The sequence below is a fragment of the Cryptosporidium ryanae genome (genome assembly GCF_009792415.1).
Source record: "Cryptosporidium ryanae isolate 45019 chromosome Unknown contig_92, whole genome shotgun sequence".
In the NCBI taxonomy this organism is placed as follows: Eukaryota; Apicomplexa; class Conoidasida; order Eucoccidiorida; family Cryptosporidiidae; genus Cryptosporidium; species Cryptosporidium ryanae.
The window spans coordinates 375-11,864 of NW_027125565.1; the positions used below are offsets into that span (position 1 = coordinate 375).

Below are 11,490 nucleotides of genomic sequence, written 5' to 3' on the forward strand. Positions count from 1 at the left end.
AAGAGGTTATTATTTTAAAAAAAAAATTATTCTAAATTTAAAAAAAAAGTCGATCAATTTTTTCAGTTCTATTTTCGTTTAATTGCGACTTATCAAATTAATTAAATATAACTACTTGAATTCAGTTAAATAACGTAATAATTAAATAACAAAATATATATTTATATAACTATTAATAATTGAATGTATATATGATATTTATAAATAATTACATCTATATTTTATTTAAATAGAAGGTATTAATTTAATAGGTAACATTAAGGTCATTTTTAACCATGTCAAATTTTTTCCCTAAAAAAAAAGCCGTTATTATTGGAATAAATTATATAGAAACGGAAGGCATAGCATTAAGAGGATGTGCAAATGATGCAAAACTTATGGCATTAACTTTAATATCCCATTTCGACTTCAATCCTTCAAATATTTTATTTTTAACAGACTCTGAACCAGATGGTGGATACGATATGCTTTTAGATTCAAATGAAATTGTTTCATTCTATGACAATTGGCCTAGAGATGAGATACCACCTGTAAAGCATCATGATTCAAGAATATATCCCAATAAAAGAAATATACTAACCGCTATTAATTGGTTAACAAGGAATGCGGAATCGGGTGATATATTGGTATTTTATTTTGCAGGACATGGAGTTCAAGTTGATGTACTAACATCATATGAAGGAGAAGGATACGATGAAGCGTTATTGCCTGCGGATTCAACGTTATATTTAGCTTCAAATGGTTCAGATCTGGATGAATATAATGTATTGTTGTGTAGTGAATTAAGGGAATTATTGTTATGTGTTCCACAAGATACACAAGTAAACATTATACTAGATTGTAATGGTGGTCAAACAATATTAGATCCAGCAGGAAATATAAATGGTCTGTGGTATATTAAAGGTGTTGTTACCAAAGGAATTTGGCCATTTTTATCTGCAACTAATAAAGTTAAAAGAGCACAATATAAATCATCAGTATTTAGAGAAGAACAAATGGTACATAGATTAGTTAGACCAAGATACGTTCCATGTGTACAAGTTGGCAATACGCAAAATTTAAAAGATCCATCTCTTCAATCTACACAATACGTCTCTTTGTCATGTAAAGGATATTGTTTCTCAGCAGCACCATGGGGCGAAATAGCGGCTGAGGCGTCACTACCACTACTATCTGTATCCAGAAAGACACAGGTTACTGGAATAATTAACAAAAAAGGAATTGATACAGATTTAAATATTAATAATACATTATCAACAAGCTTAGGTGAATCAAAACTTGGTGTTATTGAAATTCCGATATCTAAAGGTGGCGCTTATAATGTCATACATGGTGTATTTACTTGGTCTTTTTGCAAGGCTGTAAGTGATATTGCAACAGGTATACTGCAACAAGGTAGACCTAGAAATGAATTATCATATAAAACAATTATGGCTAGAATAAGAGAGTATGTTAAGTGTCTTAAGTTATCTATACTTCCTCACTTAGATCAAATACCAGAAATAACAATACATTCTGGTGGTGCAGGTACAGTATCTGAATATTTTTGTACGCCTTTTGGAGGTGATAAAGAAATAAATTTTGATTATTATAATTATTTTATGTTTACTGATAATTCTATTTATCATTTAAAAAAATCACAGAACTTTCTAACTCCACAAGAAGCATATAACATAATGTTAAAATCAACTAAAAATGAAATAGATAATTCACTAAACAATGTCAATGGTTGTCATAAATTTTTTTCTTCTGTTAATAGATCAGTATTAAAAAATAAAACTCCTATTAATGGTTCTCCGCCAACTTTTAGAGATAATTACAATCGAGATAATATTGATAATAATAATTGTGCTGAACATTCAAATAACGATAAAGAAATAAGAGCAAGTGAGATATCTAATGAAAAATATGTAACCAATATTCAAGAACTCCCTCCATCATCGGTAAATCTTGTTCCACCTACTGCGAGTATTTTCGGTTTTAACCATTCTTTAAATAGTAAATTTACTAATAATTACGTGAATAATATTGAAAATAGCAATATGGTTGGTTTTAACACAACGAATTATAACTTAAATATTAATAATGACAATTACATTCATTCTAGAATTCCAGACGATAATTTAAAATCTCCTTTTATACAAGGTGAAAATAAAAGGACAATAAACAGCAATATGAACACGAGACATAATCCCATTTTAATTAACAGTCATTTTAATTCAAATGTATATAATAATGATCATTTTATGAATAACAGTAACAATACACACAAATTTAACAATAACACTATTCCCTCGAACCATTCGCTAAATTTTAAACAAGGGTTGATTGTGAACAATGGATCATCAATTCACCATCAATTATTACCTCATATTCCTCAATTCTTTCCCATTCAGCAATTAGCATGTCAAATAAACAATAAAATTCCTTTAAATTCAAATAGAAATATTCCAATCCGAAATACAAGTAATAATAGTGGAAATAATATTATTACGTATCCTCCAATAATGTCTTATCAATCTATTTTAAACAAACACTTTGTTGTTCCAGTAAATTCGTTGCCAAATTCAAATTTAAGTTTAAACTCAAATAATATAAATTATAGCTTTGAAAAAAGGCATTTTAATGGTCAAAATAGTAATAATTTGAATAATGATTATTCGTCTTCTAATTTTCCAAATAGTAATCAAAATGTTGGTTTTCAATCTTATCCAAATTATTGTAAATACAACTTTCAACAATATCCCCCATTTCAAGACAATTATGATATTAATGTTAATAATAACAATTTACTTCTTTCAAACCAACTTTCTGGTAATAAATTTTATCCCTCTTCATTTATTAACAATTAATGATACTTTTTTTTTAACTTTTTAATAAAAAAAGAATTATTATTTTATATTATAGTGCTAATAACAATATCAGTAACATGGAAATAAACAAAAAAATTGTCTTAATTGGATAAATAACTGACATGTAACATTAAATGAATTTTTGAAATTTTTTAATGTTAAAAATTAATAATATAGTTACAATGATTTAATTACTTGAATATTAACCATCTTTATAATTTTTTTCATTTACAATTAAATTGTGTGGATTATAAATGTTTCACTAGTCTCTAATTTTTATTTCATTTAATTCGTAGCAAAACTCCAACCATTACCGGTCCTAGATGCTTACTTAGCACCTATTACATGCTATAAAATCCAACAGCGCCACATATACGGCGCCACAAATGATTTTAAGATGTAATGTGAATGCTAAAAATTCGAAAAGAAGCAAATTTAACATCAAAACTAGGTCTGTTGCTTTTTAAACAATTAATAATTGTGATAATCTTTAATAATTTTTTGCTTTGGGTTTTTAGTGAATAGTTATATATCTGTATCTCACATTTAAGAAATTAATATATTAAAAAATATTCAAATTAAGGATAAAGGTCTATATACAATAAATTTTTTAAAAAATGAATATTTAAACTATCAATATTAATAATTGTAATGATTTATGTACTTAGTAAAATTAGTGTTAAATATATCACATGGAAGTAAAAACAACTTTAATATATTTACTAAAAGTTCTGTGAAGATTTTAAATTTATGTGAGAAAAAATAGAATATTTGTCAAATGATGTCAGTAAATAACGACTTTATTAAAGAATATGCTGATTTTATTCAAAACTATCCGATAAATAGGACAATAATACCGTACCATGATAGCATATGGACATGGATAGAGTGTAATCCAGAGAATGAATATAAAAAGTGTGTGAATAAAAAGACAGAGATAAATGAGGAATTACAAAGCAGTATAGATGAAATATCAAATGATTATAATATGAGAAATAGCAATGTTAAACAATTATCTCCAGAGAATTTAGCTAAGAAAAAAAAGAATGAATTAATTATAAATACAATTTCTGGAGTGTGGGAGAGTCAGAGTGATAATAATATATATAATAAAACTGAATTGAAATCAAAGAATTGCTCTAGTGATGTTAAAAATGATAATGATTCATTGATAATACTTCATGGAATATCAGGAACAGCAGGTGAATATTTTAGATTAATGAAAGCACTTTTGGAAAAAGGGTATAGGGTAATATCTGTGCAATACCCCATATTTAATGACATGAACGAATGGTGTAAGTCATTTTCATATTTTTTAGAACAACTTGGACTTAATAGTGGGGTGCATTTATATGGGAGCGATATAGGTGGATTACTGGGTGTTATATTTTCTCAAAAATTTCCAAATAAAGTTAAATCATTAATATTGTGTAATTCGTTTCTTTTAACACTAACTGTTCCACTACCTTATATGGCATCTACATTCTTGTATATATGTCCAAAATTTGTATTGATAAGATTAATATCTGAAATATTTAAAAACAATAATAATTATTGTTATATGCCTCCAGAGGATATTGGATATGAAACAAGTAGTGATAATAAAATAAACTGTACTTACATAAATAAATACGATAAAGCATACAATGAATCATTCAAGTTTTCAATTAATCAACTTTACTCTGTTTCAAATTCTGATTTAGCAGATAGGCTTAACTTTATTTTATCCTCTGGTGATGAAAATAGTATTTTTTTAAGTGGGTCAAATATATCATTAATTAATGGTATCAATATTACGTTCATAGCAACTATTGACTGTTCATTTAATGATCAAGAATTATACAATAATATAAGTAAACTTTCTAATTTTAAACTTGCACAACTTAAATACGGAGGTGATTTTCCCCATATTTCAAATCACGAGGATGTTGCATTGTTTTGTCAAATACACCTCAGAAATTCAGGTGCAAAAAAATACTCTATAATTCAATCCTCATCATCAACACGATCAAACTCATATTTAAATTCAAATAAAAACAGTAGTTATATTAAAGATGATACAAACAAATATTATGACATGCCGTACCCAGGAAATATTATTCATCATGAATCGTCCTTTGAATATAGTAAACTAGAAGCATTAGATTAACTTAATATAAAAATACCTAAATTATTAATTAAATTTTTTTCTAACCTATTGATATTGTTTATCATTAGATTCTAGTTATAACATAAAGGGAAAAACATAAAATGGAATGAAAATTATATTTACTATCATTAATATTTATTTCTGTACCTTAAAAACTAATAATAAAGTTAACTGTTCATTTTCTCTGTAATAGCGATATTAATTGGTATTAGTATTGAAATTAACAAAATTACAAAAACAATTCTTAATATAAAGTAATAAATTCGAGTAGGTATTGATGCTCTCCATATATTAGATGCCTTCAAATATTCTTCATCCGATATATATCTAAATCTAGAAGACAGTGGAAACGGATCTTCTTCACTATCAACATGTTCAAAATCTTCATTGTTATCGTTATTTATTGATAATACATCATATGTCTTGTTCGAAATAAATCCAAATAAACCTAGATTATCTATAAGCAATTGAAAGTTTGTGCTATTATTACTACTCTCATTGATATTTTTAACAGAAATGTCATTATTTTCATCAATCTCAGTTTGTTTTTTGCGATTTAATATAATACTAACCAATTCGTAAATATAACTCCTTAGCTCCAAGGACGAATCATAAAAATAATAAATGTAATTATATATAATCCAATCTAATGTAAACAAAAATAATATACTTAAAGAAGAAATTCTAGCGACAAAATCACTCTGAGTTCTTAACATATTATTTAATGAATCATTATGTCTAGCTTTTTTACTCTTTCTAGATATTTTGCTCTTAACTTTAATTCCAAATCTAGATCCAAACTCTGAAATTACGTCATCCTCATCCTCTTCGTTGATATCATCCTCATCATTTTCTTCCAAACTATCTTTTAAATAATTACTATTATCCCCAGCTGACAAATTATTTTCTATGTATGATATATTACTTTTGTTGCTATTAAATAATTCATCTGCTAAAGTTGAATTTTCATTATTAACACTAGTTGAATTGGTATTATTTTTCATTAATGGTACTATAGCTTCTCTAATAGTGTCCAGTATTGTTGGAATGAATTTTGGACCTTTTGGTATGTTAGGCAATATTTCCTCAACGTCATATGGACCCCTAAATATAATATGCCACAAAAGTCTATATGATCTATTCCTGTCCTTTTTTATACCTATACCATTATAAAGTGCAATTGCGTAATCCAATATAGATTTAGGATCTCTTGAATTAACACCTTGCATAATATATTTAAATGCCAACTTATTATTTTTACTTGCCCCATAACTTCCTTCTAAATAATGATGCAACAGGCTATGTGTAGAATAAATGTCGCCGTTAGAAGAAGATCTTTTTGCGTAGTAATGACTACACCATAGAGATGAATTTCTAAGCAAGTGATATTTTTCAGGTATCTTTTTTTCTAACTCCAAATCGTCTTCTAGATATGTAAACCTGGAAATTAAATTATCTATGCCATATAAATACTTAATATTAACTTTATTATATATTTTTTTAAATATATTTAAAATTAACCTAAGTGACTTATACCATGGCTTAGGATACCTCCTATAACTACCATTATGTGGTTTTATCCACATATATAGTAAATTATTTATGTACTTGTTATTAACAATATTATCACTACTATCACTTTGCATTCTATAATGTGATTCAGGCCTCATCCAACAATATAAAAACTCAGATACTCTTAATCTATCAGTATTAGATTGTTTTGATGTATATATAACGTCCATCTCACCTCTTTTAGTAGCATTCAAACTTCCAAATGGATCAAAGTATTTAAAATTAAAAGAGCTTATTACATTTAAAGAACTATCAAAATTAATTGGTATATTATTAAATACATTATTTCTAGTTAAATTTACATAACAATAATTATTACTTGAATAACCACTTAAAAGCATGTCAATCATAGATGGATATAATGTAGATATTTTTTCACTATTTTCAATATATATTCCACATGTTTTATTCAAATAATTACTTAATATACTTTCAATATCGTTATAAATATCATTATATCTGCTTAATATAACTGAATTAAACGAAGTTAAAATTGGGAAGTCTGAATTTATCTTTTCAAATGATAAAGTATTGTTGATATATATATATTTATTGCTATTTAAATACTTGAATCCATCAGTAAATAACGATACAGACCTTTCTTTCCAAAGATCTCTCGCATTTATATGACTTTCCAATATGCCAATCTCACTTAAAGTCATTTCTCTAAGTAAAGATCCTACAATATCACCATTATCATAAGACTTCCTACTAAGTAAACCCAATAACTTAACATGATTATTTTTTTTAACAACATAAGTAAGGTAATCTACAGAAGCTATACACCTGCTCTCTTCAGTCTTGTACTTTTTATCTGATCCTTTTAATGTAAGCACTGCTGAATTAAAATAAGCAACTGTCCTACCACCCTCAGCTGAAAGCTTATAGTATTTAAGAGCCAATGTCTCATTCTGGCCTCCTGGAGGCACTACACCCATTTTACCTCCAGCATATGCATGCGCTAATATAAGTTGAGCGTTACCATCACCTAAATCTGCAGCTAATTTTAAATACTCTCCTGCTATTGTAGAATTCTTTTTAACATCCAAACCCAATTTATATATGTAATAGTTAGCTAATGCTGACGCTGCAGGCTCTCCATATCTAGACACTTGTCTTAAATATGGTGCTGAGTCACTTTCAGTACCCATTGTACCATCCAAATTTAAAAATGCCCTTGCCAATGCACCTTGTGGATCCCCTCTTCTCGCAGATTCCTCCCACAATTGCGCTGCTCTATTTACATCTCTTGCAATTCCACCCGCTTCGTGACCATAATAATATAACTCACCTAACGACGTCAATCCATCTGTATCCCTATCTGCAGCTAAACTTCTAACCCATTCTGCATAATGTTTTGTCTCATGTTCTTTTGGTTTATTTTCTCTTAATAGAGTTCTTATTTCTGGTAAAAATAAGTCATTATTATCATTAAGTGTTTTGCTTGCCACATATATAAGTGGTTCCAGTGCCATTATACATCTTGATGACGAAGACGGTGTACCTACTTGTGAGGTTAAGTTATAAGGATTCCTATGTAGACTAAATGATGATGATTTTTCTATATCGTTATATATGTAACTTAAATCTGATAGACCATATCTCAAATAATAGGAATTTGCCAGCTGACCGAACAAATCCTTGTTTTTAGATGCCAATGCATAATTCATTGCCACTAAATCAAATCCAGATCTTTCTTTAGGAAAATTTATTACATCATTATTCATGTAATTACCGTATTTATATGAAGATTGATACAAAAAATATATATTTTTAAATGATGTATTTATATCATCTATATTTGATTCAATACCATCTACACCTAACCAACCATGAGTATTATTCACTAATGGGGGATATCCCCAAGCAAATAACATTCCTATCATTGTGTAACAAAATCCACAACGGTATTTTGTTGCTCCTTTTATAGCATATCTAATTGATATATCTATATTTCTAGGCCAACCATAAGGAAATTCTAACTTTCCGTCCCTATCAGGTATACCATAAAACCATAAATATGTTAATACACCATATGAATCTCCTATATTTGTCTGTGAACTCGAGTTATCAATTATATTTGTTAAATTCTTATGTATTTCCAAAAAATTTATTTTTTTGTTGCTTGCTGGTTCAAATAATTCAAATAATTGTGTATATACTTCTTTTGCAAAAAAATCGTCTTTTTTTGTATTGTTAAATATTTTATTTTTTATTATCTCTATCTCGCTCACAATATCATCTCCTATGTCACCATTATTTTCTGTATTGTTTCTCATTCCATCATTTTCAATACTATTATTAATATCTTCGTTTTTATCACTTTCAACGTCTTCCTCACTTTCTACATATTCATCGTCTTTTTGTTCATCCTCTTCTTTATTTTCTATTCCAGTAGCTTTATTATCACTCTCCTCATCACTCTCATCATCAAAACCCAAGTATTCTTTTGTATTATTGTAACTTGAAACCTGTTCTGAAACTTTTGTTAGTTCAGAAGAACCCAGTACCAAATAAATAAGGCCAAATAGAAATACATTGTAAAGTAATAAATATAATATTTTCCTACTAAATATTACTTTATTCGATGATAGAACTGATCCTTCATGTTTAATTCCCATTTTCATTCAAAAAATGTATAATATACTATATTCATTAATACTATAAATTTATATAATTTAAATAAATAACTTTCCTTATTTCACTAATTAATCAAACCAAATTATAAAATTAATTCAAAAAAACAAATTTTTTCTTTCAAATATTTATTAATTTACAATAACAGTAAATTACTGAGCAAATAAACAAATTATATTGTATTATACTAATAAGGTTACAAGGGATTATTTCTTAATGTTAAAGAGAATAGTTATAATATATCCTTATTAAATTGTATTTCTCACTTTATATTCTCAAAAGGTATATGCAAAATACATTTATATACTTACATACAAAATTGTATTTTTATTTTAGAAACTTTTGTTTTTTATTTTTCCTTTTTTAATTAACTTTTTTCCCCTTGATCATTTATCAAAAACAGGCTTTGGCGCCAACGCACTGCCAGCACTGTTATCTCTTGTTTAATAAGTCTACATTTTTATTTTGCCAGTTTTCAAACGCATTACCTTACTAAAAAAAAGTGAATATATGTGTATAATATCACATTTATTAAATATATATATGCCAGTTTAGTGACTATTTACATATTTTTTTACATTCACACAAACAAATTATTAGATATATTCTACTGTTTTGAGAATAATATTGCTTTATGTTTATTAATCGCATTATTAACATTAAAGAATTTTGTTTTATAGTTAATTTCAATCATTACTTTATATATGTTTTACTATTAAAAAAAAATCAAATTGAAAAATACAGGCAAAAATATCAAATAAGAGAAATGAAAGCTATAAATTAATATTACTTAGCTACAAATTTATTTTAGAATGTTATTTGAAATGATAAAATAGTTTCTTTAAATGTTGTTTATGTGCTATTAAGTTTAAATAAAGTAACTGTTTTTCCTTTTTTTAAGGAAAGAACTTTAAATATTAAAAATATATGCCTATGATTACATAATTAATATTTTATTTGTTCATATTTAAGAAACTAGATACATGTTTTGCTCTAATTATTTTTTTAATTTTTAAATTACATGTAAATTCCACTTATATTTATTATTATCGCATTAACGATAGATAATATAGATGCTTAAATTCTATATTGAATTATTTGATCACTTTTTTATTTAAAGAATAATAAAAAATTTTAACATATAAAATCTTTTATTTTTAACTAAATCTCTATTTATGCTATTCATGTTATATAAATGAATATGCACAAAAGGATAAATTAAAACAAATAATATATTTGAATTACTTGATATTAAAAAACTCTTTAAAACTATAAATAAATTACATAAATATATCAAATTAAATTTTAATTTTTTACATTTTGGTTCATTTCATTTGTAAAAAATATATATATATATATACTCTCTATATTTGTTTTGTTATATGTATGTACAACACATTCTATAATTGTTTCATTATTAAATTAACTAATTATTATTATTAACTAGTAACAAAAATAAAGAAGAGTTAAACAGTTTTTAAGGGGTGAAATAGATGTTAAAATCAAAAGTTTTGATATTGGGTTTTGTATATTTATTTAAACAAATATAAATTTTAACAACTATTGATAATTAAAACCTAATAGTTCCAGAATATCAGGGAACTCATGAATACATTACAACAAATAAATGTAGGATAATATATAACCACATTAAAAAACCTGTTTTTGTTGATGATACATTTTTTTGTTATAATGCCCATAATAAACTTCCTTATATATAAGTTCACTATTGATGTGAGGAACACTTAATATTGTTATTATTAATTTTATTTTCTCTCATACTATGTAAGTGGTTTATAAATTTAATAGGTGTTGATGGCGTACGAAGACAAAATTGCATATGAAATTACAATAATAGGTTACTATGATGAAACGGTAATGTCTGAACCTATTTTACTTGAAGGTAAATTAAAGAAATAATTTTTGAATCTAACAAATCAACAAAATTTGGCTTGAAATGTGTTTCTAACCAGACTGGCATTCAAGTTAAGTATCTTTTTGTTGTTATTCAAAATTTTGAAATTATAACAAATTCTATATTACTATTCTATTTTTAACACTTGTCCAATAATAGAATATTTGCAGAAATTGATCTATAATATAAAAACCCCATTTCACACAGACAGATGTTTATTTCTTAAAGATATCTTTGCAAATATTATTGATTGTAATTTACTGATTCACTTTTTTTAATACTATTTTGTTCATTTAAAATATACAAAATGCTAATATATAATTTATGATTACTTCGATAAATTAAATCCCTGATTATTATAAGTT

The 11,490-nt window shown here is 26.0% G+C and overlaps 3 protein-coding genes across 3 annotated transcripts; 2 read left to right on the forward strand and 1 right to left on the reverse strand.

The window, feature by feature from the left end:
* Positions 1-275: 275 nt before the first annotated feature.
* FG386_003673 (metacaspase-like protein) lies at positions 276-2,852 on the forward strand (the record flags this gene model as incomplete). The annotated part of the gene is made up of 1 exon (XM_067342981.1): positions 276-2,852. The coding sequence occupies one exon, from the start codon at positions 276-278 to the stop codon at positions 2,850-2,852; it is 2,577 nt and encodes an 858-aa protein (XP_067196058.1).
* Positions 2,853-3,633: 781 nt separating this feature from the next.
* On the forward strand, positions 3,634-5,001 carry FG386_003677 (uncharacterized protein; the record flags this gene model as incomplete). The annotated part of the gene is made up of 1 exon (XM_067342985.1): positions 3,634-5,001. The coding sequence occupies one exon, from the start codon at positions 3,634-3,636 to the stop codon at positions 4,999-5,001; it is 1,368 nt and encodes a 455-aa protein (XP_067196062.1).
* Positions 5,002-5,168: 167 nt separating this feature from the next.
* FG386_003678 (uncharacterized protein) lies at positions 5,169-9,194 on the reverse strand (the record flags this gene model as incomplete). Its single annotated transcript, XM_067342986.1, has 1 exon — positions 5,169-9,194. The coding sequence occupies one exon, from the start codon at positions 9,192-9,194 to the stop codon at positions 5,169-5,171; it is 4,026 nt and encodes a 1,341-aa protein (XP_067196063.1).
* Between the last annotated feature and the right edge of the window lie 2,296 nt (positions 9,195-11,490).